At 30.9% G+C, this 18419-nt stretch overlaps 2 protein-coding genes across 2 annotated transcripts in view; both read left to right on the plus strand.

Moving 5' to 3' along the window:
- LOC139490679 (glucose dehydrogenase [FAD, quinone]-like) overlaps positions 1-18419 on the plus strand; it is a 542951-nt gene that overhangs the window by 186053 nt on the left and 338479 nt on the right. The window lies entirely within an intron of this gene.
- LOC139490682 (importin subunit alpha-7-like) lies at positions 29-17295 on the plus strand. Its single transcript, XM_071277602.1, has 13 exons — positions 29-140; positions 3160-3294; positions 5199-5291; positions 5646-5742; positions 7202-7293; positions 7982-8202; positions 8627-8726; positions 9269-9432; positions 9955-10033; positions 10391-10516; positions 12094-12221; positions 12800-12975; positions 13497-17295. The coding sequence occupies exons 1-13, from the start codon at positions 129-131 to the stop codon at positions 13682-13684; spliced, it is 1611 nt and encodes a 536-aa protein (XP_071133703.1). The 5' UTR covers positions 29-128; the 3' UTR covers positions 13685-17295.

Genomic DNA, 18419 nt, shown 5'->3' on the forward strand with positions numbered 1-18419 from the left:
TTCATTTTTAATATTTTTTGTACGTCTCAATTTTCACTGCGCATGCCTGAATCTTCAATGGTGTAAAATTTTGGAGAGACAAGTCACGTTCTTCTGGAAATATTGGTTAAATTCATCGTTAGAAATTGATGCCTGTCGATGTAAGGATGTTTTTCGATTGAATTTTTATCATTAACATAACTAAATGTTGTTTTGAGGGTTGAATTTTAATGCGAGTTATGGATAGAGGACCTTGAGAATCAGCTGATATTGCCTTCTGTTCTTATTGTTTTCCCGTCCTCGCGAAACCAGACGACTCGCGCAACTGTCAATTCGCCTTATTTAATCAGACTCGTTAGGAAAAGTCTCGTCCCTTTATTGAACTTATACAAACATTTGAAAAGATTTATATTCAATCCTGAAAAAGTTATCATGATCAAGTAACAAGATTTTATTCATGGAGCAAACATGACGTTTCGGCCACGGGACCGGTTCGGCCTTGGTTGTGTCGGCCGTGCAATAAAAATTAAAGATTTTGTGTTATATACTTTCACTGATTAACCTTTTATAACCCATTTTTGATATTCAATTCATATGCAGTGCAAAGAGTTCTCAGAATAATGCATGCAAAATTTAGTAAAAAGCTGAAAATCAATAATGAAAATAATATGAGGCAGGCATTACCTGTGAATGGGGACGAAGTTTGTTTAAATTATTTTTTTTGTATTTTAAATATTTGTTAAAAAAAAGATACGGAAATACCGTAACGTTTCCGATTTTGGTTCTGTTGTTAGGGATTTTACTTGTGACGTTATTTAAGTTATGACGTCATGTTCAATGTAAACAAAGAAACGCAATGCATCAGGTAGGCCTAACGTTTATTCATACCAAAGACAGAATGAATAAAAATGAAATATTGGTATTGTGTTCCTTGAGTTCCTATATTTTACTAGACTAATCAAAGTCTCACGACAACAAGACCGGAAGAAGGAAGTAGAGTTATGTGTTCTGCGCAGATCCGGAAATTAAAAAACACGACAAAAAAAAATTGAACGGTTTTGAGTTCATTAGTACAATGAAAAATTCGGGAAATTTTCCCGATTTTTTTTTTTTTTTTTTTTATTGAATTTTGTACAGTAATAGGGGACTTCGTCCCCATATTAAGGCACTGGGACCTATAGTCGCCGTCAGCTGAAATTCGTAGCGGTTATCGGTAAAAATAATCTAAAATATCAATTGCGTTCACTCGAGATATAGTTTTTCGCATGCCATTCATAAATCGCAAAAAGAAAAACCACTACTGACCTACCTTTTAAGTGATCATACTGTAATAATCCTGACCTTCACATTTTGCAGAATATTTTCCATTTTAATTCCGCCATCTTCGTTTCTATGAGGATCATTTGTTTACATATGACATTCTTCACTGTACGCAGTAATGGTTTCCTGAAATGTTCCTTTCATTGATGTGATAAGGTTTCCCGCGCTTTATGCAAATTTTATGAAATTGAACTCCACGGAAACACTTCCGGTAAAACAATGGCTGATTCCACCATTCAAAATTGTCTATGAAAAAGTGAAGGTCAGGATTATTACAGTGCGATCACTTAAAAGGTAGGTCAGTAGTGGGTTTTTTTTTTGCGATTTATGAATGGAATGTGAAAAACTATATCTCGAGTGAACGAGATTGATAGTTTAGATTATTTTTACCGATAACCGCTACGAATTTCAGCTGACAGCGACTATAGTTTTTTACCCAAAAAAATATACTTTGCAGGTCCAAGAAAGTTATATTAAAGTCATATGAAAGGAGTGACTGGTGAAAAAATAATGTAACTTTGTTTATCCAAATCTTGAACCATTGCATGTACATTTTGTATATATCATAAACTTAGTTTTCTGTGCACGATTTTATCATTTTTTACGCAAACATATCGTATAATCATCAATTTTTTTCTCTCTTTTTTAAATGTGAAAATATGGCAGCTACTTAATTGTCGTATTTGAAGCAGAAGTTTAACGATTTTCACCTTACAGTAAACAACCAACAAAGAAGCATGGATATTGATCACATATACAATCAGATAATAGTTTATTTAAATGATAGATCCATGCATATTGCACTCACTGGATTTTTACAAGAAGGGTCACGCCAAAATCGCTTGCATACAGCAAATATGTCGGCATTTTGCTTCCTGGAAGCAAGCAATTAAAAAAAACTTCTTCTAAATGTGCACAAAATAAAGATTTTTTTTTCGAAAAAAAGTATATGTACATCAGCTTTATAATGAAAACTATCCATTTAGTTATAAAAATATATTCATCATATTTTATTTAATTTGAAGTTTCACATGACTAATTCCAATCTTGCCAAACAAAAATGAATGCAGACACTGTTTTCAGTATGGCTCTAACGATTCAGGGGGTACTAATTTTGATCTACAATGTATTTTTAATCAAAACTTCTATCTACTGATGAAGATGAGAAAATTTTGATCTTTACCTGGCGTTTTTGCCTGTAACATTTTCTAATTCTTATCTACCATGTCTTCAAAGAAGTACTTCTCAAATTTTTAATCAAAAAATTGATAGGCACGAACATAAAGGAAAAACAAACAACAGACAGTAGTAACCAAGACCAAAGTTTGATGAAACTTGTCTATGCATCCTGATTTTAAAATTTAAAAATTCACTTGCATTATAGCATTAAATTAGTAGCTTATATGCTATAGTGCTTATCACCACCAAATGCATTCCATTATGGAATACAAAAATATGATTTGAAATTAGGTGGCAGGGATTGAAGTTTAAATTAAATTTTGTAGCCAATACACTGAGATATAGTTCTATACAAAAAAAGCCGAAATTTAAGAAGCCCACACCAAATTTAAGGGGCAATTGGCGAGTGGGCCCCCTGCTAATTTCAAACCCAGGGTGGTATTAAAAATTTTATGTAAACAATTTTTTCAATCCTTGTTTATCTTTCAATCAGTGATTTTGATCACTTTGATTAAAGGTTAATTACCATATTGCATTTCCTGCAAGGCATCAAAACTTTTTTCATGTCTTTAACTGAATGATAAGCTGTGGTTAAGTTAATACATAAAGATAAAAGTAAATATGCTGTTAGCCTAGAATGAAAGAAGAACATAGGATTATTTATTTTTAACTTTATTTAAGATGTCTGCCGATGGAACTAGTCCAGCCAATCACAGAATCAAGTCCTACAAAAATAAAGCTTTAGATTCTCAGGAACTGCGTAGAAGGAGAGAAGAAGAGGGAATCCAGCTCAGAAAACAGAAAAGAGATGAACAGGTTTGCCTTAAAATAAATCAATTAAAGGAAGAATAATATACAAAATTGGTTTTATTCACAAAATTCCTTGTGTGAATTTCATTTGGCTAAAACAAAACACATACAGCAGTCTGGAACATGTGGAACACTGAATCAGGATGAAAAACCAATTACATTTTGTAGTTTACACACTTTTATACTGTATTCAGTTTAGTTTTACAATGGTCATAACAGTCTAGGTACAAGGGTTTCTTGGTTAATGGACAATTACTTAAGTACTTACCTCTGTTTATGAAATAGAGTTTGAATTACCTCCCTTACATTGCTTTTAAATTATGTATAAAGAAATGTTGTATTATCTTGAGCTGATAAGCTGTCAATTTATTTTTAGAATTAACTATTAAATGCTGATGAAGGGATATTAATTTAAGCCATGATTATGAATGTCATTTTCTATTTAAATGGGTTTATAAAATGGTTGCTAACTCCATTGGAAATTTTAATTGAGATTATAACCATTTCATGAGGAATTTTTTTTTAAAAGGAGGGGGGAGGGAGAGGTTAAAAAATAATGGGGACAATTTTTATCCTCAAGATTTTAGAAATTAAAAAGAAAATTTCTCAAAATATAATTTTGGCCAAAAAGAAAAGGAAAGTCCATTTTTCTTCAAGATTTTAGAAATGAAAAATTATGTTTTACAATTGCTTATTCTTTGTGAATTGCCTGAAAAACAGATTTACTAAATATTGTGCAATAGTACAGTGTATTACACAATAGCAGTGATTTTGCTAGTGCTCGTCACTTTCGTAATTTACGAAAGGGTTTTCGCATTGATGAAAGTATTTCAAATTAATTTCGTCACTTAAAGTTATAATAAACGAGTGACTGGTAAAAAATAATGTTATTCCAATTCTTGAACCAATGCATACATACATCATAAACCTAGTCTTCTGTACACGAATTTATCGTTTTTTTCGCATAAATTTCGTATGGTCGTCATTTTTTTTCTCAATCGGTCAGTGTTGTTGTGAAAATATGGCAGGTAATTAAAGTTTGTGTTTTGAAGCCGAAGTTTAACGATTGTCCCCTGTTTGTCAACAATCACAAAAAAGCATGGATATTGAGCACGTGTTTAACATGTACAATCAAATAATAGTTTATTTTAAGGATATCCATGCTTATTGCAATCACCGGATTTTTACGAGATGGGTCACACTGAGGTCACTTTGCATATGAAAAATATGTCGGGAAATTGCTTCCTTTCCAGGAAGCAATTAAAATAAAGTAAACTTCTTTTAAAAATGAACAAATTAAAGAATTTTCTTCAGAAAAAAGTATATGTACATAAGTTTTATAATGAAAACTATCCATTGAGTTTTAAAAAAACATGTGCATTATTTTTTTTAATTTGAGGTTTCTTATGACTTTAAATTTTGAAATTGTAAAAAAAATTTCGCATTTAAATACTATAAATCTACCTGTCTTTATGTTTTTGGCAAGTTTATGACCCCCAGGTTATTAACATTTTCAACAGGTGTTACAAGTTGTGATTACAAGTAATCCGCTTATCGCCATCGGATGGGTCACTAATCCGTTAATTTTTAATAAACCTCATAATTGACCATCATAATTATTTCCCCAGGAAAATCAGTCAGTTGGCTTTTCAACAACCAGGAATATAGTTTCGTCATTTGATCGAAATTGTTATCCCCCGGACAGTTCGCATTTGAATTTCAATATTTCTCAAACGATCACAATTTGAAGTTCGTTTCTCGTAGATTTGTCATTCAAACGCATTTTCGTCATAATTGATATAAATTGCCATCAAAAACTTTCAATAATTTCCATTTAAAATATAAATTTGATCATTCAGAATGGTTGTTTATCTGCTCATTAAAGTGATTTTCGTAATCTTTTCTTCCAGGTATTTAAAAGAAGAAATGTATCCATGCCAGCTGGAGCTGAGGATTTTGGTGGTGAACTGCAAGATAATGTTACATCATCCACAACTCCTGTGGTAAGATAGCTTATATAGTATTTAAAAGTATGAGCATAGGGGATACAGTAATCTGTTAGATTGTATTTATTTACCTGTAGTGCTTACTCATAATTATTTTAACTATGGTCACACTTATTCTTTGCAACAGATATGTGTGGAACAACTTTTAAACTTGTCTTATTATAATTTTATAAATTCAAACAATTCTAAGTACCACAACATGCGGACAGACAACGAATATGGACCTTGCATCATTTATATTCTAGAGATATATCTGGCCCATTTGTGTCCTCAGACATATACTTCTATTATTTTTATATAAATTATGTGTTATGTTAGAAAAGCAATATGTAAAAGTTTTATCTTGTCTAGGTTGGAATCAGTGAAGAAATGATCCAAGCATTGTACAGTGATAATATTACAGAACAAGAAGCCGCCACACAAAGATTCAGAAAACTTTTGTCAAGAGGTATGGTGTTAATATTAGATATTTTATAATAATTTCTTCTTTTATGGTACACCTTGAATGTCTGCTTTTCAGTGGATTCAAATTAATTACAAAACTAGGGCTGGATGATCGAGGGCTAAAAAGTTTTTTAAAAAATAAAGGAGGAAGAATAGTGACAGTAACTCTGACTGACTGTTGATTCTTACTGTTTCTGTCATACCATTATGGTCATCTAAGACCAGGACAGTAACTCTGACTGACTGTTGATTCTTACTGTTTCTGTCATACCATTATGGTCATCTAAGACCAGGACAGTAACTCTGACTGACTGTTGATTCTTACTGTTTCTGTCATACCATTATGGTCATCTAAGACCAGGACAGTAACTCTGACTGACTGTTGATTCTTACTGTTTCTGTCATACCATTATGGTCATCTAAGACCAGGACAGTAACTCTGACTGACTGTTGATTCTTACTGTTTCTGTCATACCATTATGGTCATCTAAGACCAGGACAGTAACTCTGACTGACTGTTGATTCTTACTGTTTCTGTCATACCATTATGGTCATCTAAGACCAGGACAGTAACTCTGACTGACTGTTGATTCTTACTGTTTCTGTCATACCATTATGGTCATCTAAGACCAGGACAGTAACTCTGACTGACTGTTGATTCTTACTGTTTCTGTCATACCATTATGGTCATCTAAGACCAGGACAGTAACTCTGACTGACTGTTGATTCTTACTGTTTCTGTCATACCATTATGGTCATCTAAGACCAGGACAGTAACTCTGACTGACTGTTGATTCTTACTGTTTCTGTCATACCATTATGGTCATCTAAGACCAGGACAGTAACTCTGACTGACTGTTGATTCTTACTGTTTCTGTCATACCATTATGGTCATCTAAGACCAGGACAGTAACTCTGACTGACTGTTGATTCTTACTGTTTCTGTCATACCATTATGGTCATCTAAGACCAGGACAGTAACTCTGACTGACTGTTGATTCTTACTGTTTCTGTCATACCATTATGGTCATCTAAGACCAGGACAGTAACTCTGACTGACTGTTGATTCTTACTGTTTCTGTCATACCATTATGGTCATCTAAGACCAGGACAGTAACTCTGACTGACTGTTGATTCTTACTGTTTCTGTCATACCATTATGGTCATCTAAGACCAGGACAGTAACTCTGACTGACTGTTGATTCTTACTGTTTCTGTCATACCATTATGGTCATCTAAGACCAGGACAGTAACTCTGACTGACTGTTGATTCTTACTGTTTCTGTCATACCATTATGGTCATCTAAGACCAGGACTGTCAGGACTACTTTATGTCATACATAATACAATAAGAGTTGATCCATGTCAATGATACAGCAACACAGTGTTAAAAAGAGTGAATAATATTTTTATGACATGAATGAGTGGATGATAATCATGAATGCATATTTGTTTTGTTTTAGAACCCAATCCACCAATAGATGAAGTTATTACAACAGGAATAATACCAAGATTTGTAGAATTCTTACAGAAAGATCAGAATTGTACATTACAGGTAAGGGGAACTAACTTCATATATCTGCATGATACAATAAAATGAATGAACAGTGACTGTACATATATGCTATTTCTCTTAAGTACTGAATATCAGGTGGCAGGAACTCATTGTATTTTCAATTTCAATTTTTCTCAATTGCTAAACTTTCAGTATTTAGTCTTGCACTTATTTTAAAGGGGAAATCTTGTATATATATTCACCACTTCTGCTCTTCTTTCTTTGAACTAAGGATTTCTTTAATTTATGAACGAATCTTTCCAAAATTACAGGGAAATGTAAAAACATTTTCATAGGCTGTCATATATTTTTTTTTTTTTACACTTATTTAATTTCTCCAATGACACAGTGGCCTGGGGATGTGGGGTATGTGAGCATGCTCACTAAGGTTCTTTAATATAAACTTGCAGAGAAAAATAAAACATCATTCCAACTCTGCAATTAAATTATTGTTTTAAAAGTAAATTTTTACTTCATTTTATCCTTTTAAGAAAATTATACTGATAAGTTGGAAATGTATGCTTTTTGTCCAAGGTTGCTATGGAAATTTAAAATGTGAGTTTTTATTTTTACTGATTCTATCCTTGGCAATAATTTCCTATAATATAAACATTGCAAACTTTTCTGAAATTACAGAAGTCGCTTTTAGAAAACTCAAATTTTAAACTTGTACTTTTCTGTTTTACAGTTTGAGGCTGCTTGGGCACTTACCAACATAGCTTCAGGAACTTCCATGCAGACACGAGTAGTGATAGAAGCAGGAGCTGTTCCTATATTTATCAGACTCCTTAATAGTGAGATAGAAGATGTACAAGAACAGGCTGTTTGGGCACTGGGAAACATTGCTGGTGACAATGCTGAATGTAGAGATTACGTTCTTGGTGAAGGCATACTAGTTCCTCTATTACAGTAAATATTTTATTATGTTATAATAGTCATCTAATATGGTTATGAGGTAAACCAAGCACCATTCGTTAGGATCATTTATCCTAATAGTATTTTTAACACCAAAAAGAGGATGAAATTGCTTATTAATTGAAGCCTTTTTCTGAATTTTTAACTTATTTTCTTTCAAGGAGTTGCACTTTGATTTTATACTGTCATAATTTAATCAAAGCTTGAATTAGTTTATTTTACGAGAAAAAAAACAGCTCATAAAATTTTGAATTATTTATTTTTGAAAAGATGATCTATTTATTCATTCATTTAAAGTATTATTTTAAGTATGTGAGTAATGATGGTAAAAGTTAAAAGAAATCAGAATTAATTTTGTATGATTTATAATGTGTCAAGTTAGGTACATTTTAAATCCAGATTTCTTTTTTTTCTACAGAGTTTTAAGTAAAAATACAAGTTTATCCATGACTAGAAATGCAGTGTGGTGTTTATCCAATTTATGCAGAGGAAAAAATCCACCTCCAGACTTCCTTAAAGTAAGAAATTTATGGATCTTTCAAGCTGATACTATATCTTAAGAAATTAAATAATGTTACATTTGGTGTGCAGTTTATTATAAGATATAATGCGGTATATGTCTGTAGACACCTCTTTGCTTGGGTGGCATCTAAATTAAACCTATTTACAGATATCTTTGTGCAGTCTTATAAATGGTTTGTCAGAAAATTGTATGCCCTCTTTAGGTACTTAAAAATCTTAGAATTAATATTTACTGATATATAAACATAACTAGATGTCTTTTGCACTAAATGCATTTTGTTTCTTTCAGATACTAAAATCATACTTTTTTCTTACTAATGCATTTTGAAAAAGATATTTTCTTCACAACAACTACTAAAAGCAGACAAAATACCAAAATGCACATTCAAAACTCATTTGTCAATGAAACAATGCCATATGGTGTAAGGACGACAAAGACAAACAAGTCCATATTGATGTGCATATGCATGCTAAAATGTGTAGTAAATTGAATGTGTTAAACAAAATAATAAAAACTTCTATACATGTTTTATTATAGGTATCCCCAGCATTACCAGTATTAGCCAGACTATTATTTCATACAGATAAAGATGTCCTGGCTGATACATGCTGGGCTCTGTCATATTTGTCAGATGGTCCTAATGAGAAAATACAAGCTGTTATTGATGCTGGCGTTTGTAGAAGACTTGTGGAACTTCTCATGTACGTAAATATAAACAACCAATTCCTTTAATGAAGCAAAAAAAGTACACATAATTTTACAAAAGAATATAATTTGGAGCATATTATTACTATGTACTCCCGAAACTAAACAAAGTTTCACGTCAGCTGATTCTCAAAACAGTACTACAAGGTTAAGATACATCAGCAAAAAATTTCTAATAAAAAATACTCTTAAAATCTCATCATTGGTTATATATTTGTAATGGAAAAAGAAAATTGAAAAGAACAAGTTATTTATTTAACGAAATGGAATTTAATTGAAAATTGTGTTTTGAAAGCTGATGTTCAATTGATTTGGATATGTAAAGAAATAAAGTGTGATATCAGTGTAACTCATTCAGCAAGTATTAACGAACTTGTCACTTTTAAAATTTTTGTTATAAATAAAACTTGCATTCTGGCTTATATATTGATAAATTTTCTTAGCCAGTTTAGGGACACATACTCCTTTGAGTCTCTAATAACTGCAGTGTTAATGAGGGTTTATATGTTGTATTTCAGGTATTACCAACAGACAGTGGTCTCTGCTGCTTTAAGAGTTGTAGGAAATATTGTCACTGGAGATGATTACCAAACACAGGTATTACAGATCAACATTTATTATCAAATAATTTACATCAATTGGGATTTGTGGTAGTTGCACTTTATTTTCATTTGGAAGTGGGTTGTATTGACAAGTTTGAACAGCTGTATTGGTAAATCATATTTTAATATGCATAAAACATGGATACTGTTATTATGATCATGAACTGAGTAAAATTACACGGTAGGTTTCAAAATAGAATGTCAAAAATTATTGGGGTTTATGTTTCGTTAAAAAATTATTGTCTTTATAAGTTCTTCATTAATTTAGTTTGATACAATTCAAATATTATTATTAGATGAAATTTTATATGCAAAATACAAGAAAAGTAATATATGATGTATTATATTTCAGATTGTACTAAATTGTTCTGCTCTGCCATGTTTATTACACTTATTAAGCAGTACAAAGGAATCAATCAGAAAGGAAGCATGTTGGACAATATCAAATATCACAGCTGGTAACAGATCACAGATCCAGGTATAAATAACAAATTAAAGGAATAGATAAGATTATTATTTTTGCTGAAATTTGAACTTGTTATGTTATATTTTTTTTCATTCTATTTTGATGTTTAGATTATGGAGAACTAAAATCTAAGATTACTTGTCCGTGTTCTCCCTAGGGCCTTTAAGCATTATGGTATCTGAATTGGTTTTCTTATAGATTATGTTTATGGATGTGATACTATAATTTTTAGAAACAAGATGGTATATCAAATTTCTCCGTTTTCCAGGATGCTAAATGAAATGTCTGGGGGTGGGGGCACTGCTTGTACATTGTTCATCTTGTGAATAATATTTCTATCTCTGACACAAAAAGTTGTCAAATCTATAATTGTCATTTCTTCTTTGAATAGAAAAATAGATAAGATAAAATAGAAGTTATAGCTGTATTTTACATATATATACATGTATAACAATACATATAATATATACAAAACTAATTTCACACAGGAAAACTTATATTTTGATTTAGGTAAAAACAAACATTTTCAAACAATCTCACACATTAAAGGGAAGTAACTCTTGTTGATTTCAATTTTCACCAGTTTTTGGGGAAAGAAGGCCCAAGCCATCAATCCCCTATGTGGTTGACCAGAGTGATATCCCCTCACATCATTATACCCCCGCTTTAAAAAAGGGGGGGTATACTGTTTTACCTCTGTCTGTCCTTCCGTCAGTCAGTCCGCCCGTCCCATGAATATTTTTTGTCGCATTTTTCTCAGGAACTACAATATAAGGATTTCTGAAATTTGGTTTCAGGGTTTATCTAAGTCAGCTATACCGTGTGATGCGTTTTCAGATTGATCACTTGACAACTTCCTGTTTACCGAACACTTGTATGATTTTACACATGATAGCCAAGTTGAAAATTTTCGTCATATTTTTCTCAGGCCTAAAAAAAATAATGTTTTGTTTCCGATCACCCCCTATAAATTTTGAAGGGACGGTAGGTAGGAATTTTTTTTTTTTTTTTATAATATTATGCTTCATTGCTATCTCGGTTTTGTTTAAAGGCATGGACACTTTATTCATTGCTTAAGACCATTTGACAATTTTAAAGATTATTGTGTGAGTATTGTCACAAAAAATGGAAAATCGGCCTAGCCTGCAGTTCAGTGGTACACAATTAAAATTAAAAAAAATATTGTAGTTGTTGTTAAATGACAGAATTCAGTTGAATTTTAGATAATTAACTACCAATTTTAATTAAATATTTATTTTTAGAAGATTCATTCACTCAGATCTCTTCTATTGATCCGAATGAATTGTTAACTAAGGAAAGGAAATTAGATTAAACAACAATTGATTTCAATATTGTCAACCTTTATACATGTTCTAGCTGTTCTTTTTTTCATTCTTTATATGGAGACTTACAAAAGATAACCCCCCTCCCCAATTTTTTTTAGAAACAATGGCCTTCTTTCCCCTCAGAGCTATTCAGCTCTTTGATTAATACATATCAATCGTTGAGTGACCGCAGATAAACTGTTAAACTTCCTGTTTGAAGAGTAAGCAATGGACTTGATAATACATGATTTATTTATTTTACAGGCTGTGATAGATGCAAATATATTTCCAGTATTGATAGATATTCTTGGTAAAGCTGACTTCAAAACCAGAAAAGAAGCTGCTTGGGCCATAACTAATGCAACATCTGGAGGGTCTCCAGAACAGATTAGGTAATAATATATTGAACTATTCTATTCTTGGCTGAAGAAGGCCTCTTTAAAGTTTGAATCGTGCTTTGTTTATGGATTTACAATAATCCTTAAAGATTGACTGACATTCATTTTATAAAGACTGATATACATCCCCCCCCCCCCCCCCCCCCCCCCCCCTCATATTTTATGTAAAATTGAATTACTTTTAATTAAAGGAACATATGTCAAGTAGTTTTTGTTGAAACTTCTTTTTATTAATAAATAACTGAAACACTCAAACACAGGACAAAAACAATGCAAACAGTGTAAAACAATGGAATTGAATTAGTAAAGATAATGTTCATAGATGACAAATATGAAGAACTCAGAAGTGATCACTGCTATGTGACTGCTGATCACTTGAAAGGATTCTTCTGTATTTTCGTATGTCCAGTTAAATGTTACAGTGAAAACTACGAATTGTGGCAATCAGTAAAATGCTTTCGTACAGCTTCTATCTCTTGACAGACTTTATTTTGGCATATAAACTCTTTTCAATTGTACAGCATTCCTATTATAAAACCATGTTAAAATACATTTAATCTTCTATTTGACAGGTTTTTGGTTGAACAAGCTTGTATTGCCCCACTATGTGACTTGCTTACTGTTATGGATGCTAAAATTGTACATGTAGCATTAAATGGCTTGGAAAATATTTTACGGTTGGGAGAACAAGATGCTAAACAGAATAATGGCACTAATCCTTATGCTGTGATGATTGAAGAATGTTTTGGTATGTGTAGATAATTGTTACTTTAATATAAAGGGTAGATAACTCTGGAATGAAATATCCATAGATAAATTCTAAATAAACAGATCAAATCAGCATCTATAATAAAGTGACAACAGTTTCTTCTATGATGGGAAACAACAGGCATTACAACATTGTTAAATGAAATCAACAAACTAGTCCAGTGTTTCTCCTTATTGTGTGATATATATGTGCAAACAATATTGTGTATATCCAATTAAGGGGAGATAAAAATGAGACAAAGAATGTACAATATTCCATTGTTTTTAGTTATGTCTTTAATGATGTCATTGGCTTAAATATATCAAAAATATATCATGGCTAAAAATACATCTATGAAAACAAGCAGTGAATTAACAGTTTAGTTTATGATTGAAACAAACTCACCTATATGTAGATTAGTAATTCTTCTAATATAAATTATGTTAAAATTATATTCTGATGCTTATGAAAGCTTTCTTTTCTGTTTAAAAAAATATTAATGTTTATATTTTTTGTTGTAGGTTTGGACAGAATTGAATTTCTTCAAAGTCATAAAAATAGAGAAATATATCAAAAAGCTTTTGACATGATTGAAAAATATTTTGGTACTGAAGAAGAGGACAAAGCTGTGGCACCCCAAGTTGACGAAAATATGCAACAATATCAATTTAATACAAACAATGCTCAGATGGGAGGCTTTGAATTCTAATTGTGACACTGGAGAAAAGTTGACAGAAAACTGACACGGATCTCTAAGTGGTTTCACTCCCCCATGACATGGTGTATATCTCCGACACCGACGAAAAAGGAAGACTCCAAGACCACTCGACGACAGGAGAAGACAAAGGACATTTTCCCCCAAGACAATTGACGAAGAGACATGGAAGGGACCCATCCCAGGGATTAAACTGTAACAAGATATTAAATCTTGTGTTATTTGACTGTATCCAGTATCTGTGATCTCAAGTTGGTGTGTTCAGTGCTACAGAAACCAGATTCTCTTTAATTACATTTAATTTTTATTTTACAAATCAGTGTGATATTTATAGAAACTTATATTACAATATCTGTTATATTAAGAGAAAATAAACCAAAATTTTTATTATTATAATTGTAACTTTAAGAAAGAAAAAAAAAATTGTGTAAAGAAATAATTCATTATTCCAATTACTGTCAGACTTAGTTAGGAATTTCGGTTGATAAATATCAAGATTTATGTTTATTTGTAATTATGGTTGACATTGCATACATGTTATAATGCTTGCAATCTAGACAATAAATTTAAAGATAAAAACATTATTCCAATAATTACAGTTATATTTTTGACATCAACTATTTCTTAACTACAATTGAAAAAAATGTTTGGTAATACCTCAAGAGTTTTAGTATATATGGTTAATTAAACATGAAGGTGTTTTGAACATTTCAATTTGATACAAAAAATAGTTTGTCAGAAACACATCCAAACAAAATAAGAGAATATTAATGTTATAAAGATATGTTTAAAACTTTAATTCAATTTGTTAAACCAAACAGTAACGTGTCGCAATGAATTATAAACATGTAATGGCATAAGCCAGTAAGATAATTGTAACTTTTTGAGACCATGTACTGTGATACTTTTCTTACTTTCTCTCCCCCCTTTTTTGCATATAGATTGACTAATCTGTGCATTTTATTTTATGTCATTGGTCAAAGATGTTATCATGCTGAATTGTTAATACTTTTATTTTTTGTTACAGTAGAACTTTAGTGGTGGTATTCTGTTTTAAAAGAATTAACTAATGTTGGACAAATTTCAAACTGTTGAGTTTATATTTAAATATTTAAATTTAAACACACGTAAGAAAAATCTTACTAAATGTTTTACATAACATGTGAAATTTGAAAATTTTACCTTTTATATTGGGAATGAAACCTATTTCGTTCACAATTGTTTTGCCAACTTTAAGTAATATAAAGTCTAGAAGATAAATTTACATAATAGTCCAGGAATGTTTTAATTGGCTCATTATTATTATTCTTAGTGCATAAAATGTGCCAGATTCAAAGTACTTCTGCTTAATATTGCTTGAATTTGTATTTTCCAGCAACACAGATTGTGTTTCATTTCTTTAAGAAATTCATAATTTGCATATGAAGATGTTCAGCTTAATTTTTTCAGAATTATAAAAATTTATGTGTATAGCAAAAGAAGTGCAATATATCTCAGTTTTGTGACATGAGTAAAGATAGATAGATGTTACAGCTTAACATTATATTCATTGTTGTAAATATTATAATTTGTACATTACAATTTTAGCCTACCTGACACAGTTTAACATATTTGCATCACTTGGTGTCTGTTACCTGATGGTCGTCCATTAACTTTTTGGAAAATCTTTCTCTTTGAAAACCATGTGACCAAAATGAAAATAAACTAAACCATACTTAAATTAATTCCATAGTTCACACAATTAAAACTCTACAAGTCAAGTCTATTGACCATCAAGTTAGATACATATCTTTAAGATTTTTTTCTTGCAAAACACTTTGGTGTGTGTGTAAAACTCTTATTAACTGGTAGAATAGTTATAATGAGCAGATACAGTATCAAATCAAAAGTCTTTCAATTCATTCTAGTGGCTTGAATCAGATTTTGCTAAAATGTATGATGTTTTTTTCAAAGAATGAATTTGGATAAAACCATACATTAATTGATGTTAATTAGTAAGAGTCAGGTTAGCAGTGTAAGGTAGACTAAATTGAAACATTATTTGACCATTTTAAAACTGAGATATATTGCACATGGCTTTTTTTTTAAATGCTTAATTAGAGCATCATTTATTTTGTTGATACTACACACATTCATACACAAAAAATGAGCAATACACTACCTCAATAAAACAACATTTAATGAGCATTTTGTACTAAGATTGATCTGGCAAGTATTGTTTTTGTTCCTTTTTAATTGAAGTGTTAAAGAAACATCATAACTAAAATATAGTGCTACAATTGTTTTACCAATTTTAGCACAAAGGAGTGTATCCTATGCTTTAAAAGTGTTTGATTGATTTGATAATTAAAAGATTGTCCTTGTTATGGATTATTTCCATTTTACAAAACCATATTAACAGCTTTAGATTTTAGGGGTTAGTTCCCAGTATTTTTTACACTTCAGGGAAACTACTATTCTATTTGAATGATAAGTTTGGAAAGGTTCCGTGACTTTAATGTTGTTTTCATTGATCAAAACCAAACATTTGCAAAAAAAGCCAACTAAAAATATACATTGCAAACACACAAAAAAAACATAACATGAACATACACCCATGAATTAATTACAATACACTACTATATTGTAAGAATTAAATGAATTATAATTGAAAGGAATTGTATAAATATATTTTTTAAGATTTTATGTTAGGATCTTTTCTGGTTTTGCTCCTAATTAATAGTTTTTCTATTTTAAAAAGAAAAAAACTAAAAATATTACAAAATGTGAAATAAATTCACAAAAAAAACCATAATGAGTGCAGTGTATGTATGATTAATGGTTATGTTAGAATTTTTTTTTGATTGTCATTGTTATTCATTTGTTCCAAGTTGAAAGGAATATAGATAATGCATTGATTTTTATTTCGGTAAATTATTTATTTTACATTTTCTTTTTATCATTTTATGATTCACCAAGAAATTTATATTTTTTCTGAAAAATACTCTTGACACCTAAATACTGTGAATTCAAATTGAAGGCAGGCATCTTGTAATGCTAATCATTTAAGATTGGTTGTTCAAGAAAAATGTACAATCATATCACCTTTAGTGCTATAACAACACTAAATATATACAAATGTTATTGGCATACCATCTATTGCCATCAATTATACATCTAAATGTAATCATTCATCAAATTGTTTTTTTCCCCAAGTTGTAGACAACTTAAATTAAGATTTTACCAGAACAAGAAATTACCAATCACCTTCAAGAATGCATTTTGACATCACCATTTACCATAGTCATATTTTGATTTGTAGACTGTACTTGTTTGAAATACTAATTTAATGGTTGATAAAAGTAACTTGTTTTCTCAGCGCCTGAAATTATGTTTACACACCTTACTGCTGAAACAACAATATATATGTAGTTTATGATTGTTAACTTATCTTGCAAAGTTCTGTAATAAGTTATAATGACGCAAATGTATAAGATGGTGCTACACTACAGTATATTAAACACCAAAAGTACAGACACACACACACACAAAAACACACAAACAAAAGTAAAAACAACACAAAACAAGGAATAAACATTTGTGTGAAAATAAACTTTATACTGCAACTTTGTTTTTGTGTTATTAACAGCCAAATATATTATGAATTCGTAGATACATCACCAGGGTAAAATTAAAACTATTTTTAACACTGGAGGTTTTAGAATTTGTTCAGCCACCTATTTAAAAATAAGGAGATGTGATATGATTTCCAAAGAGACTATTGGAAGTACACCACTAATTCATGGTCCCATTGCTTTCTATGTTAAATTCCTCCGTTTCAAGTAGGCACACCTCTTGTTTTAAGTTCAAATAAAGTGGCAATCATTGCATTTCAAAGCAACACTTTATGGTGTTTTGTACTGAAAAAATTAACATACCTTTAATTGCATATAAGAAAGAACTGGTTCCCGGAACTTTGGATGTACCAAAACAGGTACTTCAGATCTGACAAACAGACAAAATGTACCCTCTTTTTAAAATTTGGTGCATTTTTTTTAATATTCAAAATCAAAAGTCCAAAAGTGTTTTACAATGATCACCAGTCCTTCAGCTTTCATTTGATACCAAAAATACCTAAATATTCTACATATTTTGAAAGTTACACTCATGCGTAGGAACTATTTTGTGTTAAATATGTACTACTTTCTGGTATGTGCTTTCTGGCCGGGCCTGAATTAGTGGTGTTACACCTATTAAAGACAAACGAGAAGAATTTTAACAATTAATGGTCACTTTGACCTTCAACAAGTAACAAAGCATATTCTGTTATGCAATTAAAAGCTCAAGGATGACAATGTTAAAGAGCTGAAAAGAGAAAACCAACAGCCTCATTTATTCTACAAGGGACAAAACATTGCATACAGCAACCAACAACAACTAATGACTTGTTCCTGGCCATGGATGGACACATTGAGAAGGGTGTTATGAGGCAACATGTTTGCTTCTCTCAACCCTATATCCCCAACTTAGGACAGTGGTATAACAACACACACACATCAGTTTAATTCTTGTAAAAATGGCATAAACCTACTGATATACTCAACTTGAATAAAAGCTAATTAATCTACTTAGCTAGTTCAAAGCCCACTAGCTATTAATAAGTGTACCATGTTCTCCCAAACAAATCTTCAACAGATTTAGTTTTCCTGAAAACAGATCTTTACCATTGTAAAGCAGTGTTTAATGTCGG

This window comes from Mytilus edulis, chromosome 10 (assembly GCF_963676685.1).
Source record: "Mytilus edulis chromosome 10, xbMytEdul2.2, whole genome shotgun sequence".
Classification (NCBI taxonomy): Eukaryota; Metazoa; Mollusca; class Bivalvia; order Mytilida; family Mytilidae; genus Mytilus; species Mytilus edulis.